This window comes from Bos javanicus, chromosome 13 (assembly GCF_032452875.1).
Source record: "Bos javanicus breed banteng chromosome 13, ARS-OSU_banteng_1.0, whole genome shotgun sequence".
Lineage (NCBI taxonomy): Eukaryota > Metazoa > Chordata > Mammalia > Artiodactyla > Bovidae > Bos > Bos javanicus.
Genome location: NC_083880.1, coordinates 10,856,752 through 10,875,893, shown reverse-complemented (window position 1 = coordinate 10,875,893; position 19,142 = coordinate 10,856,752). Strand labels below are relative to the sequence as shown.

General features: G+C 40.5%; 1 protein-coding gene across 6 annotated transcripts in view; it reads right to left on the bottom strand.

Annotated features, from left to right (window-relative positions):
* Positions 1 to 2,859: 2,859 nt before the first annotated feature.
* Positions 2,860 to 19,142, bottom strand: part of LOC133258937 (ankyrin repeat domain-containing protein 26-like) — a 74,083-nt gene continuing 57,800 nt past the window's right edge. For 3 of the 6 annotated variants that reach the window (XM_061435677.1, XM_061435679.1, XM_061435681.1), the window contains 6 exons: positions 17,267 to 17,337; positions 16,404 to 16,497; positions 9,755 to 10,045; positions 8,973 to 9,162; positions 4,240 to 4,284; positions 2,860 to 3,104 (listed from right to left, as the gene is read on the bottom strand). In XM_061435677.1, coding sequence (XP_061291661.1) covers positions 3,061 to 3,104; positions 4,240 to 4,284; positions 8,973 to 9,162; positions 9,755 to 10,045; positions 16,404 to 16,497; positions 17,267 to 17,337 — 735 coding nt within the window. In that variant the 3' untranslated portion in view covers positions 2,860 to 3,060. Of the gene's footprint in view, positions 3,105 to 4,239; positions 4,285 to 8,959; positions 9,163 to 9,754; positions 10,046 to 16,403; positions 16,498 to 17,266; positions 17,338 to 19,142 lie in introns of those variants that run through there. The other 3 variants (XM_061435678.1, XM_061435680.1, XM_061435682.1) reach the window with 3 other exon arrangements.

Genomic DNA, 19,142 nt, shown 5'->3' with positions numbered 1-19,142 from the left:
TTGCTGGGTGTTTCCTGCAGAGGCCTTGCTCCTGGCTCCTCAAACCCCAGTTCCTGGTGTGAACCAGCTTGGCCGATGCTCTTGCTTGACACGGCACCCACCTTAATGCAAGATGGCAATGAGCCTTGTGAGCCCCATTACTGGGAGCAGCTGCGCCTGTCTCTGCTCCCCAGAACCCCGCCAACTCCACCCATTCCCCGCTGATGAGAGCCCTACGGGGCAGCCCCGCCCATGGCCTGTTGGAGACTGTGGACTGTACAGTGGGTGCTCCCACTTCTCGGTTCCTTTGCTTCTTAACACAACTCATTTCATTGGCGGAGAAACACTGGGCAGAAGGACCCTTTTTGGGGTGGGTGACACCTTTACTTACGTACCAAAGGCCAGAGTAAGGAGGACATCCTTCCCAGGAGAGGAGAAGGCCCTTCTCAGCAGCAGGGACAAGGTTTTCTTCCGTTCTGCACCTGCTGGTGTGGAACAACTGACCTGCTCTCAACACACAGCCCCAGGTGCAGTCCTGGGCGAGGGGGCAACGCCTGTATGTTTACTGTGAGATATTTAATAAGAACTGTGTCTCTGATCACAATGACCTGTCCGTGCCTTCAGGATAAAAGGAAAGAATACTGAAAGCCTAGCCAAAAGGAGGGAGTGTCTCCAAAAGGTCAGTTAGAGTGAACGCCAAGAGGTAGGAATTCAGATAGACAAGGGCAGGAAAGGTGTGGCTTTCATTCAGCGATGTGGTAGTCATCAGTGACTTGGGAGTAGTTTTGAGGAAAGAAAGGGAAGACAGTCCAGAACTGCTAGGGATACAGGTAAACCTTTCAAGAAGTGTGTTGTGGACCTCAGATTGTCTGGTACAAGTGAGAGGGGAGAAGCATGGTGAGAAGTTCGTAGAGAAGAGATCTGAAATATTAATCAGAAGATACAAAATAATAAAAGTAGCAGGATCACTGGGCAGTGCAGCACTGAGACCCTTGGAGAGGGTGGTGGGGGAGAAGGATCATCAGTCTCATATGAAACTGGCGTTCTGCCGAGTCAGATCACTGAGAGGACAGAAAGACAAGGGGATGAAGGATTAAGTGAGCATTAGTAACATGTCAGCTCTTGGAACTGTTGGTGAGGAAAACACTTCCTCCACCCTTTAGGTTCAGTTATTGGGAATCTGCCAATTAAATTGACAAAAGCAGATAACCATGAGAAAACAACATTTAAATAGCTTTCCAGGAATGATGTACACATGTGAGAGTTGGAGTGTAAAAAGGCTCAGTGCTGAAGAATTGATGCTTTCAAACTGTGGTGCTGGAGAAGACTCTTGAGAGTCCCTTGGACAGCAAGGAGAACAAACCAGTCAATCCTAAAGGAGATCAACCCTGAATATTCATTGGAAGGACTGATGCTGAAGCTCCAATACTTTGGCCACTTGATGGGAAGAGCTGACTTACTGGAAAAGGCCCTGATGCTGTGAAAGATTGCGGCCGGGGGAGAAGGGGGTGACAGAGGATGAGCTAGTTAGGTGGCATCTTCGACTAAATGGACATTGAGTTTGAGCAAACTCCGGGAGGTGGTGAAGGACAGGGAAGCCTGGCATGTTGCAGTCCATGGGGTCGCAAAGAGATGGACGTGACTGAGCGACAACAATAACAACCACGTGCAGAGGTTCACAAAGAAATGTGACCTGAGGGGGTGACTACAACCGGGAGTTGATATACTACTTAGTAAATGCCAGGGAGTAGGAGATAAAGGCATCTTCTGAAAAACAGGTGACTTGGGGAAGGAGGGGCACTTATAACAAAAAACATTTAAGAAATATAAATGGTACCTTAGGAGGAGATAGGGGAGTTTTGCGAAAATGTCTGTCTGGCGCTTGGAACTTTTCTGTCATTTTAACACGGTTTCCAAAAGTAAATCAAAAGTCAATTAAAACCAATTCAAATGCATTTCTTTTTATAGCTGAATAATATACAGCTTCTTTATTCATTCATCTATTGATGTACATCTAGGTTACTTCCATGTTCTAGCTATTGTAAGTAGTGCTGCAGTGAACACTGGGGTACATGTGTCTTTTTGGAATTTGCTCTATGATGCAGGGAACCCAAAGTTGGTGCTTTGTGACAACCTAGAAGGGTGGAATGGGGAGGAAGGTGAGAGGGAGGTTCAAGAGGGAGGGGACATATGCATACCTATGGCCGATTCAAGTCAATGTATGGCAGAAACCATCACAATATTGTAAAGTAATTATCCTCTAATTAAAAATAAATTTTTAAAAAAAGTTAATTCATTGCAAAGGCAAAAACTCAGGCAAATCTTATTTCTCCATGAGGAAAGACCTATGAATCCATGTTTACAGTTACATATAGTAAGTTTTATGCCACTATTAACAGTTGTAATACATCAAAACATTGATGGTAGCCATAACAGCAGTATCTAAATCTTTAGGTCTATATATAGTGATAAAAACTGGAAAATACAAAAAAGCTATCATCAACACCACTAAATATTAATGACAAGTCTGGTTGTTTGGGTGCTGTTTAAACAGCTGATATTAGGGTTTGAGTTCATACAGGGCCGCTCAAATGGTAAAGAATCCACCTGCAATTCACGTGACCTGGGTTTGATCCCTGGTTCTGGAAGATCCCCTGGAGAAGGGAATGGCTCCCTGCTCCAGTATTCTTGCCTGGAGAATTCCATGGACAGAGGAGCCTGGCGGGCTCGTCCATGGGATCACAAAGAGTCGACATGGCTGAGTGACTAACAGTATCACTTTGAATATGGAAAACTCAACAGTGCTGGCTTTTAAGTCTGCTAAATTAGATGCAGAGAAACATCGCTTAAAATACCATATACATTGTTATCATACACACATAATATGAAAATATTTTCCTTTAATAAAGAATTTCTCATCAGGTTTAATGGGAAACAATGAAAACTTCACGTAAACAGTCCCGTAGGGAAACTTTTACTATTCATCATTCAAATCATATCTTTTTTCTTCAAAGTCTGTACATATTCTTGTGATGTTTTCCATAGTAGGTCCTCATATACATTTGACCCATCTGTAGATCCTCAAGGAGACACTCTAAAGGAATTAGATGCAAATTCAGCATCAACTGGAAAGAAAAGGAAAGAATTATATTCTTTACCTAAAATACTTGAGTTAACTAAGTGTTAGTTAAGAAAAAAAACAAACAAACAAAACTGAGACCTATTCAAGTGTTCCGAAGAATGAAATATATCTATAGATGACACAACACAAAAAACAAGATTACAGTTATATAATCCGCTCATGGTCGCACGTGTGGCTGAGTATCAGGGCTTCTGGTTTTCTCATTCTTCATTCATTTACTCGATAACTACGTGCAAAGGTGCTGTGACAAGCACTGGAATTACAAGATGAAGGTGCCCCAGTCCACCCTGAAAAATGATATGCCCTAAGCTGGAAAAATACATGAACAGCGGATTTCCATACAGAGTCATAAATACTAAGACAGATATAAAAGATGGCACAAGGAGCACTCAAAAGGGACAGCCAGCCTTGTGTCAGTACTGCCAGCTTTTTGGTGGAGGTGATATGTAAGTAGCTATGTGAAGGACAGGAGAAAGTACAAGAGGTAGAGGGGAGAAACATGTACAAAGACCGGAGGTGAGGAAGCACACCTGTGGGATCCTACACAGTCTGGCTGGTTAGATGCAGAGTTGAGGGGCAGAGGAGGGTGGTAAAGAGGTGAGGGCAACTACTTTGGCAGGACCCAAATGAGGTGGGTGTTTGGAGCTTTTCCTGAGCGTGAAAGATAAACTGGTGACAAAGTCAGCGACAGAGGAGCTTTAACGTCACCACCAGGTGACAGCTACACAAACATGACTGCTTCAGCCTGGGTTCCTAACCGTAACCACTGTCAGACACTTGGGACGCTGATGAAGTCCACGTATTCTGAGAATAGTGTCAGGGTGTAGGCGGATAGTTCCACAGGGATGGAGGCAGCAGAAGAAGGAAATAGCAGAAATAAAAGAAATACATAGACCTTTTGGGCTTGTTTTTCAAGCAATGGAACATGGTGAATAAATGAGGAAGAAGGAATTTTTCACTATGACTGCTCATGCTCACATTTTTCATTAGCTATATGTAAGAAAAAATATTTAAGATAGCAACTGTTATCCAAACAATGGAAAGAGACGCCACTGACTGTTTACCATGTATTTCAGAAATCAATGTCTAAGTTTAACTCATACGTTTTGGCAACATACCTTCTTCTAGTTCTCTAGTTATACTCCTGCCAACTCCTGCTGCATCTGAAATAAGTCAAATATTATGTTTAAGTTAAACAAGAGATATTTTCATAGGAATGACATATAATTTCCTACATGTGACATTTAAATAATACTTTGAGACTAGACCTAACTTGAAGATTATTTAGGTAGAAAAATAATCCCATAAATAAAAGAAAATGAATTCCTACTTATTCTGCTTTTAGATAACAGAGAACATATATATGGAATGCTATTTAGATTAATCTGATAAAAAGTATAATAAATATCAGTCTATTGAGTACACATAATTTCAGAAAATTAGGGAATGACCCATAATCCTGGTAATGATGCACAAGATCACCATCTTCTCCCTTAACAGCTCCTGCCCTAAATATGTACTTCCGAGACCTTTATTTTGATTTCTAGGTGAGGATCATGTTCAAATGAAGTAGTTTGAAGTCGAATATTAATAAGAAGAACACATCTGCAGTTTTCTTTAAACTTTTCCATTTAGCGAAGCATAGAAAGGTGAGAAAATTATACACAAGAAAACAATGTACCGGCAAGTTTTAATTCTAAAGGTGTTTAGCAAGAAGGATTCTCTCACAGTGTTAGTTTCTGAACTATGTCCCATAGAAGGGGAAGGTCCCTTGGGGGTCACTGAAGGGTTGAGGAAACAGAGAAGTCACAGCTGCACGGTCTCTGTCCACTCCTTTAGCTAAATGACTCTATACTTGTCTCTTATATAATACGGTTCTGTGCAGAAGGTTTTTTTTAAAAAGAAAGGTTGTTTTTAAGGTACAAGAGTCATTGATGTAGTCAAAGTTACAATTCTACAAAAGAGTCTAGAGTCCTATGCCAGCTACTTCCTCAGATTAAGAAAACACATATAGTTTTTTAACTATAACATAGAGAAAATGAATATGTAAAACCTTGTTACATAGTTCAGTAATGCTTGTGGCATTTAATAAATGTTTTAAATTATGTCTTAAATGTGTGAACAAAAATAAATCAGTATCAAACTCCTATTTGTAGCAGTCGATATAGTTAATTTGTAAAGCATAGGTATTTTTTAAACACAGGACAGGAAACTTGAAAATCTTTAGTTGAATCAAGCAGGCCAAAATTTAAGAGATTAGTCTTAAAAGGATGTTCGTTTCTTCCTGATAAAACCTGGTTTATTAAAATGAGTCAGCACAATGAATTATCCACATTTTGAGTTATTTAGGACAAAATTTAAAACACAAATAAGATCTCTCTTTACTATTTAGCCTACTTCTATCCGAGCTCTCATGGTTAATTGTTATATACAAAAAGAATGAGTGTAATCTCAACTATAAATCTGGTCAGAAATTACAGTTGAACTTCATTTCCTCAGCCCGAAGTTTCAAAGGGAGGACTTATACTCCTACCCTCCTCATGAGAAGCAAGGAGATTTACAAAAAATATTTTTCTGAGCAATTGTAGAATGTTTCTAAATTTGTAGTTAAAGCAAACATGAAAAAATTTTAAATGAAGCTCACTTTTGTCTCTATCTCAACACTATACAGCCTTGACGTACTCCTTTTCCTATTTGGAACCAGTCTGTTCCATGTCCAGTTCTAACTGTTGCTTCCTGACATGCATTCAGGTTTCTCAAGAGGCAGGTCAGGTGGTCTGGTATTCCCATCCTATTCTAAATCCTTTCAGAATTTTCCACAGTTTATTGTGATCCACACAGTCAAAGGCTTTGGCATAGTCAATAAAGCAGAAGTAGATGTTTTTCTGGAACTCTCTTGCTTCTTCCATGATCCAGCATATGTTGGCAATTTGATCTCTGGTTCCTCTGCCTTTTGTAAAACCAGCTTGAACATCTGGAAGTTCATGGTTCACATATTGCTGAAGCCTGGCTTGGAGAATTTTGAGCATTACTTTACTAGTGTATGAGATGAGTGCAATTGTGCAGTAGTTCGAGCATTCTTTGCATTGCCTTTCTTTGGGATTGGAATGAAAACTGACCTTTTCAGTCCTGTGGCCACTACTGAGTTTTCCAAATTTGCTGGCATATTGAGTGCAGCACTTTCACAGCATCATCTTTCAGGATTTGAAATAGCTCAATTGGAATTCCATCACCTCCACTAGCTTTGTTCGTAGTGACGCTTTCTAAGGCCCACTTGACTTCACATTCCAGGAGGTCTGGCTCTAGGTGAGTGATCACACTATCGTGATTATCTGGGTTGTGAAGATCTTTTTTGTACAGTTGTTCCCTGTATTCTTACCACCTCTTCTTAATATCTTCTGCTTCTGTTAGGTCCATACCATTTCTGTCCTTTGTTGTGACCATCTTTGCATGAAATGTTCCCTTGGTATCTCTAATTTTCTTGAAGAGATCTCTAGTCTTTCCCATTCTGTTGTTTTCCTCTATTTCTTTGCATTGATCGCTGAGGAAGGCTTTCTTATCTCTTCTTGCTATTCTTTGGAACTCTGCATTCAGATGCTTATATCTTTCCTTTTCTCCTTTGCTTTTCACTTCTCTTCTTTTCACAGCTATTTGTAAGGCCTCCCCAGACAGCCATTTTGCTTTTTTGCATTTCTTTTCCATGGGGATGGTCTTGATCCCTGTCTCCTGTACAGTGTCACGAACCTCCGTGCATAGTTCATCAGGCACTCTGTCCATCAGATCTAGTCCCTTAAATCTATTTCTCACTTCCACTGTATAATCATATGGGATTTGATTTAGGTCATACTTGAATGGTCTGGTGGTTTTCTCTACTTTCTTCAATTTAAGTCTGAATTTGGCAATAAGGAGTTCATGATCTGAGCTACAGTCAGCTCCCGGTATTGTTTTTGCTGACTGTGTAGAGCTTCTCCAACTTTGGCTGCAAAGAATATAATCAATCTGATTTCGGTGTTGACCATCTGGTGATGTCCATGTGTAGAGTCTTCTCTTGTGTTGTTGGAAGAGGGTGTTTGTTATGACCAGTGCATTCTCTTGGCAAAAGTCTATTAGTCTTTGCCCTGCTTCATTCCGTATTCCAAGGCCAAATTTGCCTGTTACTCTAGGTGTTTCTTGACTTCCTTCTTTTGCATTCCAGTCCCCTATAATGAAAAGGACATCTTTTTGGGGTGTTAGTTCTAAAAGGTCTTGTAGGTCTTCATAGAACCGTTCAGCTTTTTCAGCATTACTGGTTGGGGCATAGATTTGGATTACTGTGATATTGAATGGTTTGCCTTGGAAACGAACAGAGATCATTCTGTTGTTTTTGAGATTGCCTCCAAGTACTGCATTTCGGACTCTTTAGTTGACCATGATGGCTACTCCATTTCTTCTAAGGGATTCCTGCCCACAGTAGTAGATATAGTGGTCATCTGAGTTAAATTCACCCATTCCAGTCCATTTCAGTTCGCTGATTCCTAGAATGTCGATGTTCACTCTTGCCATCTCCTGTTTGACCACTTCCAATTTGCCTTGATTCATGGACCTAACATTCCAGGTTCCTGTGCAATATTGCTCTTTACAGCACGATTCCCTAAATGATTTGCATTTTTTAAGTTGCCATATAGTAAATGGAATGTCCCACTAAACTGAACACTGAAAGCACAGAGCAGACCTCCTGTAAACAATGATAGTTGTAAACATGTTCTAAAGAAGTACACATGTGTCTGGGGCTCCTCAACTAACAAGTCACAGTTGGGAGAGGAGAGAAAGGGCGTCAGAGAGAAAGGGAGGTGGCCTCACAGTGATATCTGCTGCCCTCTGGGACACACCTGCCTCCAGGAAAGAGTCCAGGGATGAAGAAACACCCCATCCCTCAAAGCCACGTTCAAGTATTTGCTTTCACCACCCTAGTATAAATGTTTCACTCGTGACCTCAGAAAAATTAAGCATTTGGCTCTGAGGAATCACCTAGAGCCACAATCTCGAGGGTAGGATGAGAAAGTCATTGGGAGAGACTGAAAAGGGCTAAAACAGCCCCAGGAACAATTTCAAGCATCCCTTGCTTTTCCAAAGTTCATTTTATGTTACTTCACTTCTACGAAGGGCCTACATAGGCACCTGTTTTTCATAATAACAAAAAAAATCTGAAGAGGATTTTTGGTTTCATTTAAAAAGGCAAAAAGCTGAAACGATGTTCAGTGCATGCTTTTACAGTGAGAGGCATCGTGTTCCACAAGCAGGGAGACCGGCCCCACCGAGCTCCTTCCCCGGGAGTGACACCCCACCTCTCAGCGTCAAGTCGCCACACCCCTGAACCTTGTGTGGGAGCACCTGTGCTTTACTCGTGCATATTCATTTTATGCATCTACGAGCAGAACGTGTCCTCGGGTCCCTGCTTCTTTGGTTTATGATGTTTTGGCTTATGAAAGGCTTCCTAGGAATGCTCTGCTTTCAGATAGTAGGGAAACCTGGACTAGGCACTGGAGGTGCTGCGATCTGCCCTTTGCATCTTCCACACCCGCCCTGAGTCAGGTCACCATGTTATTTTTAGGCACTCTGTGAATTATCCTGCCAGTCACCCCCATGTTCATTTCCCCCAATTTCACAACCATGATTTTACATAGTGTAGGAAAACTTACAAGGATATAGTATTACTAGTTTGACTTAGGGCCCCTTTGGCAGTGACTATCTAGTTAGCTTTCACTTCCTACTCATTTCAGGAACCTGGCTCTATAAAAATTAGGCTTTAGAGACAAATTAATGAACTAAATTTATTTTGTGATTCTGTGTTTTACTTACGTGTCTAGCTTACTTTCCAATGACTTTCTAACTTTTAGTTCTTCTAGGTAGAGTTTCTTATATTTTTCCAACTCTGCTTGAGAAGTTTTCGTCTTGGAGAGTTCAGATTCCAACTCTTTAATTCTGAGTTCCATCTGACTTATTATGAAAGCAGTATCATTCTCTCGTAACTTCTCTAAGTTTTCTTGAGATGCTGCTTGTATCTAAGTCAAATTTTGAAAGATATATTTCTTTTGTTAATGATTATAACCTGAATAATTGTATTTGTTCCCTTTAGTTTTGAGTCAGTAATTCAGAGAGCAATTTTAAATGTGAAAAAAAGAAAAGTGAAACTTTAAAATAATCATGGTCAATGTGAAATGAATTACATCTGAATTATAAAATTAAAGTGGAATCAATGTTATAGTAGTACTTATGTAACCTGATAAGTCAAAGAATAAGAGGATCAACTTAAAATTTAAAAACTGAACAAGACAACTTGAGAATAATTCAAGAGGATGGTACCCGTTCTAAACCACAGTATTTTTTTTCCTCTTCATGGTGTTGTTTTATGCCAATTGGTCTTACAAGTAAAAGGATCCTCTAGTGAGAATCATTCTGAAATATCAATTTAGTGATAACTGTGATGGAAACTGAAATCTTTCTCTCTTCAGAGAGAGACAAGTGTCCCCTTCCTTCCAGAAATCTACAAAACAAACTGCTCTAAGGGAAGCAGAGGAAACACATAAACTGTATACATCCAAAATGTAATTTACAGTGAGGCGAATTCAAGGATATGACAAATCAACAAATTACCTGTAAAAACATGTTGACTTCTCTTAATTTCTCTATGAGATCCTGTCTCACTCTTTCTTCAACCTCCTGTTTATAGTGCTCTACTTGACTGTGTTCTATCATATTCAGTTCTATATGACTTTTGAGGGTCACTACTTCTTGCTGCAACTTCTTTTTATTCTTCTCTAGTTTTTCACATCTCTTTTGCATTCCTTTCATAGATAATAACTCCTCTTGAAGAACTTCAATTTTTGCATTCACGTGCAGACACGTTGAACATACAGTTTCCAGCTTTGCTGGAAGATCATCAATCTGCAAGAATAGAACAAATGCCATTTGGTAACGAGGGAAGTGGACTGAGCCCAGCCTAATACAAACCGAGGAGCAAGTAAATGTGATGGTATCTGTACTGTTGAATGTAGGACCAGGAATTACGCAGAGAATCAAGAAAGAAGTCACCAAGAGTCACAAAATATATTCTTCACTGTCATCGTCTTTGTCACACAACATTTGCACTTGATTTTACACTCTTTTATTGTTCTGTAATAAAACTTTTCTCTCTTTCCTCCATGGAATGACTGCAAGTCACCCCTTGGTAGAACGTCTCTTACTCCTTCCCCTCACCATGTCCCATGGTTTTTAAAGAAGTTAGAGGTATATTGTATTGAGTTTAGGGCTGAGTTAATAAATGCCTCCCAAAAAAAGATAGTGAAAATAAGACTCTAATGACTAAATCTTGTAAATATGGATTCTAATCCAATAAGCCTTTTTCTGAACTAGAAATAGTTTTTCCTAATTTGAATTGCATTCCAAAGAGAAATGATTCACAAGGCTAAAGATACCCGTTTCCTAAGAATTTAGTGAGATGATCCATACATTTTTCTGAACAACAAAAAAATGCTTCTTTCTGGCAACCCGTTGTTACTTTCCACAGAATAAGAGAACATAGCTAACAAAACAAACAAAAAATATTTGCTGGAATTTCAGTGACACAGAGTAGGAAAGAACTTTCATTTAGACAGAATGATTACTTGGTAAGTCGAGGTGAATGGAGCTGGTGGTTTTCAAACATGTCTACACATTCTTTGCCACTTTTCACATGAAATTCCCTCCCCTTAAATATGTGCTGGCCTCAGTAGCTGATTCTAGTGGACAGAGTCTGGGGGAACTGCTATGTTATTTCTCAAGCTAAATAGCTTCTGACTTTGGCTCCGTGGGGAAGCCCACCCTTAGCATCAGTCACCATGCTATGAAGAAGCCCAGGCCACATACTGAGCACATGTCAGTGTCCTCCCCCACCTAATGACCCATCCAAAAGCCAGCTCCAGTTGCCAGACACGTGCGTGAGCAAGTCTTCAGATGACTCTGGTCCCCACCTTCACAACATCCCAGCTGATGATGACTGGAGAAGAAATGAGCTGGCCTCACTCACTGAGCCTTGCCGCAAAACAGACTTGTGAACAAAGGAAATGCTGTTTTGAGTCACTAGGCTTTGGGTGATCTCTACTGCAATTTGTTAGCAATAAATAACTGGCACAGATACTGATATAAAAATGGGGTTCAGTGCAGTTCACTCAGTCATGCCTGACTCTTTGTGACCCCATGGACTGCATCACACCAGGCTTCCCTGTCCACCACCAACTCCTGGAGCTTGCTCAAACTCATGTCCATCGAGGCGGTCATGCCCAAAAATGAGATATTGCCATTAAAAAAGAACTAAAACACACGAGAGTGCTTTTGAACCTGGATGTAGGTGGGACCTGAATGGATGCAGAGAAAGAAATGAAAACCCAATGGGCTTCATGACATTGTACACAGAAGCCTGATGGTCCTTGAAGAGGCTGCTGGTGTCGGCTTCTAGGCAAGAGAAGAAACTGACACTGAAACATGGGGGGCAGAGACTCTTGTTATGAAGCAGCTGAAAGTAAATCAATGAGAGGGGTAAGCTATGAGACAAAAAAAAAAAAAAAAAAAAGCACTATTAAATATAAAGGAACCAGGACTCACTGGGTTCAATACCATATCCCCTTTACAGCATCTCCACCTGTCCAATTGTCACATGATGCAAAAAGACAGAAATGGCTTCTGGGCTAAGATCAAACCTAGGGTGCTGCCAGGAAAATATGGTCTAAAGGTAGAACCTGTAGGCTGTAAAACCCTTCATTAAGACCCTGGAAAGACTTAAGGTGGTGCCTCAGGTTCCTTTAAGGATCTTAAGAGCCTAAGAATTTTAAGGGCATCATCCGGCAAAGCTTCACAGAAAGCCCAAGGTATGATGCTTCCCTCAAAAAAGATTTTTGAGGGTAGCTTTTCCAATGGCATGAACCCCAATCAAATTCACAGGACACCGAAAGCTTTAAAGAGAACTTTGGCAGCAAAAACACCGCTTGCTTGCTTGATTGACCTAACAGAGACCAAGTGTTATTCACCCAGTCACGTCTGACACTTTGTGATCCCATGGACTGTGGGAGAAGGGATAGGCTACCCACTCCAGTATTCTTGGGTTTCCCTTGTGGCTCAGCAGGTAAAGAATCCGCCTGCAATGTGGGAGACCTGGGTTCAATCCCTGCATTGGGAAGATCCCCTGGAGAAGGGAAAGGCTATCCACTGCAGTATTCTGGCCTGGAGAATTCCAACAACTGTGTAGTCCATGGGATGTCAAAGAGTCGGACACAACTGAGCACTTTCACTCTCACTTTCTCCAGGGGATCTTCCCAACCCAGGGATTGAACCTGGGTCTCCTGCATTGCAGGCAGATTCTTTACTGTCTGAGCCATCCGGGAAGTCCAACAGAGACCAAGACATACAAAATGAGAAAAGGCCTTTGAGGTTTTCTTAGAAGTTCGATAAAGAGGAACCTGGCTTAGGAAACATGACTCAGCTACAGACAGAGGTCATTTCTTAAGAAAAGGACAGCACAGAGCCCAGAGTGTGAGCACAGAAATAAAAGAAAGTATTATTTCTCATGGGTTCATGAGTGATATGCATTTATACTCAACACAGTTTATAAACCTGATGCCAGTCAGGACAGACTTCAAAATGAATGACTTTCCTTCAAACAGCTTAAAATAATTTTTCATCATTTTGTTATCTTTCTGAAATTTAAACTGCCAACATTTATTTGTTAAAAATAGGCTATTTTACACATAAAATCGACCATCAGCTGATGTCCATGTGTAGAGTCATCTCTTGTGTTGTTGGAAGAGGGCGTTTGCTATAACCTGTGCATTCTCTTGGCAAAACTCTGTTCACCTTTTCCCTGCTTCATTTTGTACTCTGAGGCCAAAATTGCCTGTTACTCCAGGTATCTCTTGACTTCCTACTTTTGCATTCCAGTCCCCTATAATGAAAAGGACATCTTTTTTGGGTGTTAATTCTAGAAGGTCTTGTAGATCATCATAGAACTGCTCAACTTCAGCTTCTTCAGCATTAGTGGCTGGGGCATAGACTTGGATTACTGTGATATTGAATGGTTTGCCTTGAAAACAAACAGAGATCATTCTGTCATTTTTGAGATTGCAGCAGAGTACTGCATGTCAGACTCTTTTGTTGACTATGATGGCTACTCCCTTTCTTCTAAGGGATTCTTGCCCACAGTAGTAGATATAATGGTCATCTGAGTTAAATTCACCCATTCCGGTCCATTTTAGTTCACTGATTCCTAAAATGTCAATGTTCACTCTTGCCATCTCCTGTTTGACCACTTCCAATGTACCCTGGTTCATAGACGTAACATTCCAGGTTCCCATGCAGTATTGTTCTTTACAGCTTCGGACTCTACTTCCATCACCAGTCACATCCAAAACTGGGCGTTGTTTTCGTTTTGGCTCCATCTCTTCATTCTTTCTGGAGTTATTTCTCCACTGATCTCTAGTAGCATATTGAGCACCTATCAACCTGGGAAGTTCATCTTTCAGTATCCTATTTTTTTGCCTTTTCATACTGTTCATGGGGTTCTCAAGGCAATAATACTCAAGTGGTTTGCCATTCCCTTCTCCAGCAGACCACGTTGTGTCAGAGTGCTCCAGAACGACCCTTCCACCTTGGGTGGCCCGACATGGCATGGCTCGTCGTTTCATTGAGTTAGACAAGGTCGTGATCCATGTGGTCAGTTTGGTTAGTTTTCTGTGATTGTGGTTTTCATTCTGTCTGCCCTCTGAGGGATAAGGATAGAGGCTTATGGAAGCTTCCTGATGGGAGAGACTGACTGTGGGGTCTTATTCTGATGGGCAGGGCCATGCTCAGTAAATCTTTCATCCAAGTTTTTGTTGATGAGTGGGCCTGTGTTCTCTCCCTGTTGTTTGGCCTGAGGTCAAACTATGGTAGGGGTAATGACAGTAATGGCCACCTCTTTCAAAAGGACTTGTTCATGCACTGCTGTATTCAGTGCCCCTGACCCCCAGCAGGCCACTGTCGACCCACCCCTCTGCAGGAGACACCTGGACACTCACAGGCAAGTCTGGCTCAGTCTCTTGTGGGGACACTGCTTCTTTCTCCTGGCTCCTGGTGCACACAAGGCTTTGTTTGTGCCCTCCAAGAGTCTGCACTGGTCATACCAAAACACCCTCTTCCAACAACACAAGAGACGACTCTACACATGGACATCACCAAGTGGTCAATACCAAAGTCTGACTGATTATATTCTTTGCAGCCAAAGATGGAGAAGCTCTATACAATCAGCAAAAAAAAAAAAAAAAAAGACCGGGAGCTGACTGGCTCAGATCATGAGCTCCTTATTGCCAAATTCAGACTTAAATTGAACAAAGTACAGAAAATCACTAGACCACTCAGGTATGACCTTAATCAAATCCCTTATGATTATATAGTGGAAGTGACAAACAGATTCAAGGGATTAGATCTGATAGACAGTGCCTGAAGAACTGTGGATGGAGGTTTGTGATATTGTACAGGAGGCAGTGATCAAGACCACCCCCAAGAAAAAGAAATGCAGAAAGGCAAAATGGTTGTCTGAGGAGGACTTACACATAGCTAAGAAAAGAAGAGAAGCTAAAGGCAAAGGAGAAAAGAAAAGATACGATCATCTGAATGCAGAGTTCCAAAGAATAGCAAGGAGAGATAAGAAAGCCTTCCTCAGTGATCAAGGCAAAGAAATAAAGAGAAACAATAGAATGGGAAAGACTAGAGATCTATTCAAGAGAATTTGAGATACCAAGGGAACATTTCACGCAAAGATGAGCACATTAAAGGACAGCAATTGTTGGACCTAACGGAAGCAGAAGATATTAAGAAGAGGTGGCAAGAATACACAGAAGGACTATACAAAAAAGATCTCCATGACTCAGATAACCGTAACAGTGTGATCACTTACCTAGAGCCAGACATCCTGGATTGCAAAGTCAAGTGGGCCTTAGGAAGTGTCACTACAAATAAAGCTAGTGGAGGTGATGGAATTCCAATTGAGTTATTTCAAATCCTATAGATGATGCTTTGAAAGTGGTGCACTCAATACGCCAGCAAATGTGGAAAATTCAGCCGTGGACACAGGACTGGAAAAGGTCAGTTTTCATTCCAATCTCAAAAGCAATGCCAAAGAATGTTCAACCAATTGCACAACTGCACTCATCTCACATGCTAGTAAAGTAATGCTCAAAATTCTTCCAGTGAGGCTTCAACAGTACGTGAAATAAGAACTTCCAGATGCACAAGTTGGATTTAGAAAAGGCAGAGGAACTAGAGACCAAATTGCCAACATCCGTCTGTTGAATCATAGACAAAGCAAGAGAATTACAGAAAAACATCTACTTCTGATTTATTGACTGTCAAAGCCTTTGACTGTGTGGATCATAACAAACTGTGGAAATTCTTCAAGAGATGGGAATGCCAGACCACCTTACCTGCTTCCTCAGAAACCTGTATGTAGCTCAAGAAGCAACAGTTAGAATCAAACATGGGACAATGGACTGGTTCCAAATTGGGAAAAGATGCATCAAGGCTGTATATTGTCACCTGCTTATTTAACTTCTATGCAGAGTACATCATGCGAAATGCCAGGCTGGAGGAAGTACAAGCTGGAATCAAGATATCTGGGAGTAATATAAATAACCTACTAAAGTAATCTTTGAAAAATCCCCATGCATACCCCAGCTCTTTAAAAAAAAAATCCAACAAAGGAAAAATGCATTCTTTCAAAAACACTGTCTATGCAGAGGTAGTATTCATTCCTGGTGAAGAGAATAAGCTACAATATTAAAAATGATTCATTCTCAAAAATCTCACAGAAGGGTTAGGATTACAAGAGATACTCAGAATTCTCAATCAAATCATTACTCAAATTTCTAGACTCTAACAGATGTTTGTGTACCAATGTTCAAGGCAGCATTATTAATAATAGCCAGAAAGTGGAAAAACCCTGATTTCATTGACAGAGGAATGAACACACAAAATATTTTCTATATAAAATATTGCTTTTGGACTGGATTGTCACAATCTTTTAAATTAAAATCTTACTACAAAAATCATTAATTTTATGAATTCAATCCATTTCTTCTCTAAAGAGTAATTATGCTATTAGTAGCAAGCAGTATCAGTAAAAATACCATAAACTTTTTAATCAATGAGACTTTTCACATTGTCCAAAATATTCTTATATATTACTATTAAAAAGTTAAAACTCTTCTTCAGTATGACAGAGATTAAGAGGTTGACTTACCGATCTTATGCTTAACAGGTTTTCCTGAAGCTGTTTGATTCTGTCCGCTTGCTTTTTGACTGTAGTTTGTAACTCGGTATTTTCCATTTCAAGCCTAAAATGCAGATTTTAAAACAATGATTCTCACACATAGGGTTTTTTGTTTAAAGATTTTTTTGAATGTGGACCATTTTTAAAGTCTTTATGGATTTACTGCCATATTGCTTCTGTTTTATGTTTTGGTTTTTTGGCTGGGAGGCACATGGGATCTTAGCTCCCCAACCAGGGATCAAACCCTCTGCATTGGAAGGCATAGTTTTAACCAGTGACTGTCACGGCAGTCCTTCACACATAGATTTTTAAAATACCACACTGTTTCTGAACAAACATCTGCAGGTTCCATTACATAGGTTGTTAGAATTTTGAAAAGTAAATGATCTGGCAACCGCACTGTTTTTCTAGTTGTGTTTTGTGGATAATTGGCTTCCCTGGTGGCTCAGATGGTAAAGAATCTGCCGACAATGCAGGAGACCCAGGTTCGATCCCCGAGTCAGGAAGATCCCTTGGACAAGGAAATGGCAATCCACTCCAGGATTCTTGCCTGGAGAATTCCATGGACAGAGGAGCCTGGTGGGCTATATACTCCATGGAGTTGTAAAGAATCGGACATGACTCAGTGACTAACACTTTCACTTTTCACTTGTGGATAATGTGCAAAATATGAAAATAATGGGGGAAAATTATGCATCTCAAAACACCTCAAAGCTGAAATGTTACCCAGCTTCACAATGATGTTTTTTATTATCATTACTGATCTAATTATCATATTATACTGTTTATCTGCTTTATATTTAAGTTGTTTTCTGTGCTGCTTTAAATCATACTTTTGGATGTGATCCTGTGTTTTTTCAGCACACCTCACGGCCTCTGTACGTTGATCTTGTGTTTCTTGCAACTAAAAAGAAAGAAAAAAAAAAAGGGAAAAAAACCAACTGTTTTAATTACTAATAACCTAGTGAATCTGCCAATGTCAGTTTCTGTCTCTTTCATCTGCATATTGTTTACAGCTGTTTTCCTGCCATACAGCGGAGTTGAGTTGTTACAATAGATACCTTACAGTCCAAAAAGTGAAAATATTTACTGTCTGCCCTTTGTATATTACTGACCTCCCCTTTAGCACTCAAACACAAAATCATTCATGCTTTAAATTAGATTTTCTCAAATAAGTACACAAATTTATAAACTGGCCAAATGGGGAAAGACAGAAAATTACCTGATGATAAACTATATATATATATATATATATATATATATTTTTTTTTTTTTTTTTATTCTAAGCGCCACATCAGCCATCACTTTAAACATCCACATTTGTGAATGACCACAGCTCTTCCAGTGATTCTGAGAGCTAGCACTACTGTTGGTGAGAACCAGATGCTTCAGGGACTAGTGTGAGAGGCAGTAGGTACATGGGAGACAGAATCCATGGGCCTGTGTTCCAATTCCATCAGTTCTGAGCTGTGAGTCCTGGGACAAATTACGTAACCTTACTGTATCTCAGTTTCTCCCTCCATAAAATGGGGATAATGGTAGCATCAACCTCAGTGGGATGCTGGGAAGATTAAATTGGGGACTATACATAATGTCAGAGAAGGCAATGGCATCCCACTCCAGTACTCTTGCCTGGAAAATCCCATGGACGGAGGAGCCTGGTAGGCTCCAGTCCATGGGGTCGCTAAGAGTCGGGCACGACTGAGTGACTTCACTTTCACTTTTCACTTTCATGCATTGGAGAAGGAAATGGCAACCCACTCCAGTATTCTTGCCTGGAGAATCCCAGGGACAGAGGAGCCTAGCGGGCTGCTGTCTGTGGGGTCGTACAGAGTTGGACAGGACTGAAGCGACTTAGCAGCAGCAGCATACATAATGTATTTAGAAGAGGACGTGGCAGATACTAAGAGCTCTTTGTAATTGGCGTTATTACGGTTGCTGTATTTTATCTGCAAAACAATCTGATACTTGAGGCAGACGGCATGCCAACGAAAATGGTCTTCTACACAATCACAGTGAACTCACTCTCCATACCGTTGCAAGGGGCAGTAAGGGGGAGCATGAGGCCCAGAACACACGCCTTCAGACTTCAAAAATGTTCACTGACTCCACTAACAAACTAGTACTCTAGTACTTTTCTCCACTTACAGTAATTTGCAACTTCCTTCCTCTCTGTACTACTCAGTGGACAATGACCACCAGTTAATGTGTAAATAGCACCTCCTGGATGGAGTGGTACGGAACATTACACGACCATCAGAGGAAGGATGAAGTCACTGCCATGGAAATATAACTCTACTGCTAAATCAAAGTTGTGAGTCAATTCATTCTCACAACTGTTAATGTCTAGCCAGTACTCCGGTGAGACAAGGTTACGAGGTACGGATATCAGAGAAGCTATTCCCAGAACTTTACAGTTGGTGAAAGGCTAGAAATCTGTAAATCCCACTTCTGCCTACATAATGAAGGAAGGCAAATTTACACTTTTCTCCCAGAGTCAGGGAGAAAGATGAGCATTTAATTGAACAATTCTCCTCTATTAGACTAAGCGCTTTCAATTTTACATTGAGTTGCTTAAAATACATTTTAATAAAAGTTTTACTATACAAACACCTTCAAGAAAAAATAACTGGCGTGGGATGAAGTACTTAGTTGTGTCCTAACAGTTGTTAAACTAAACTGTTTCCCATTTATGCAAGACAAGTGCTG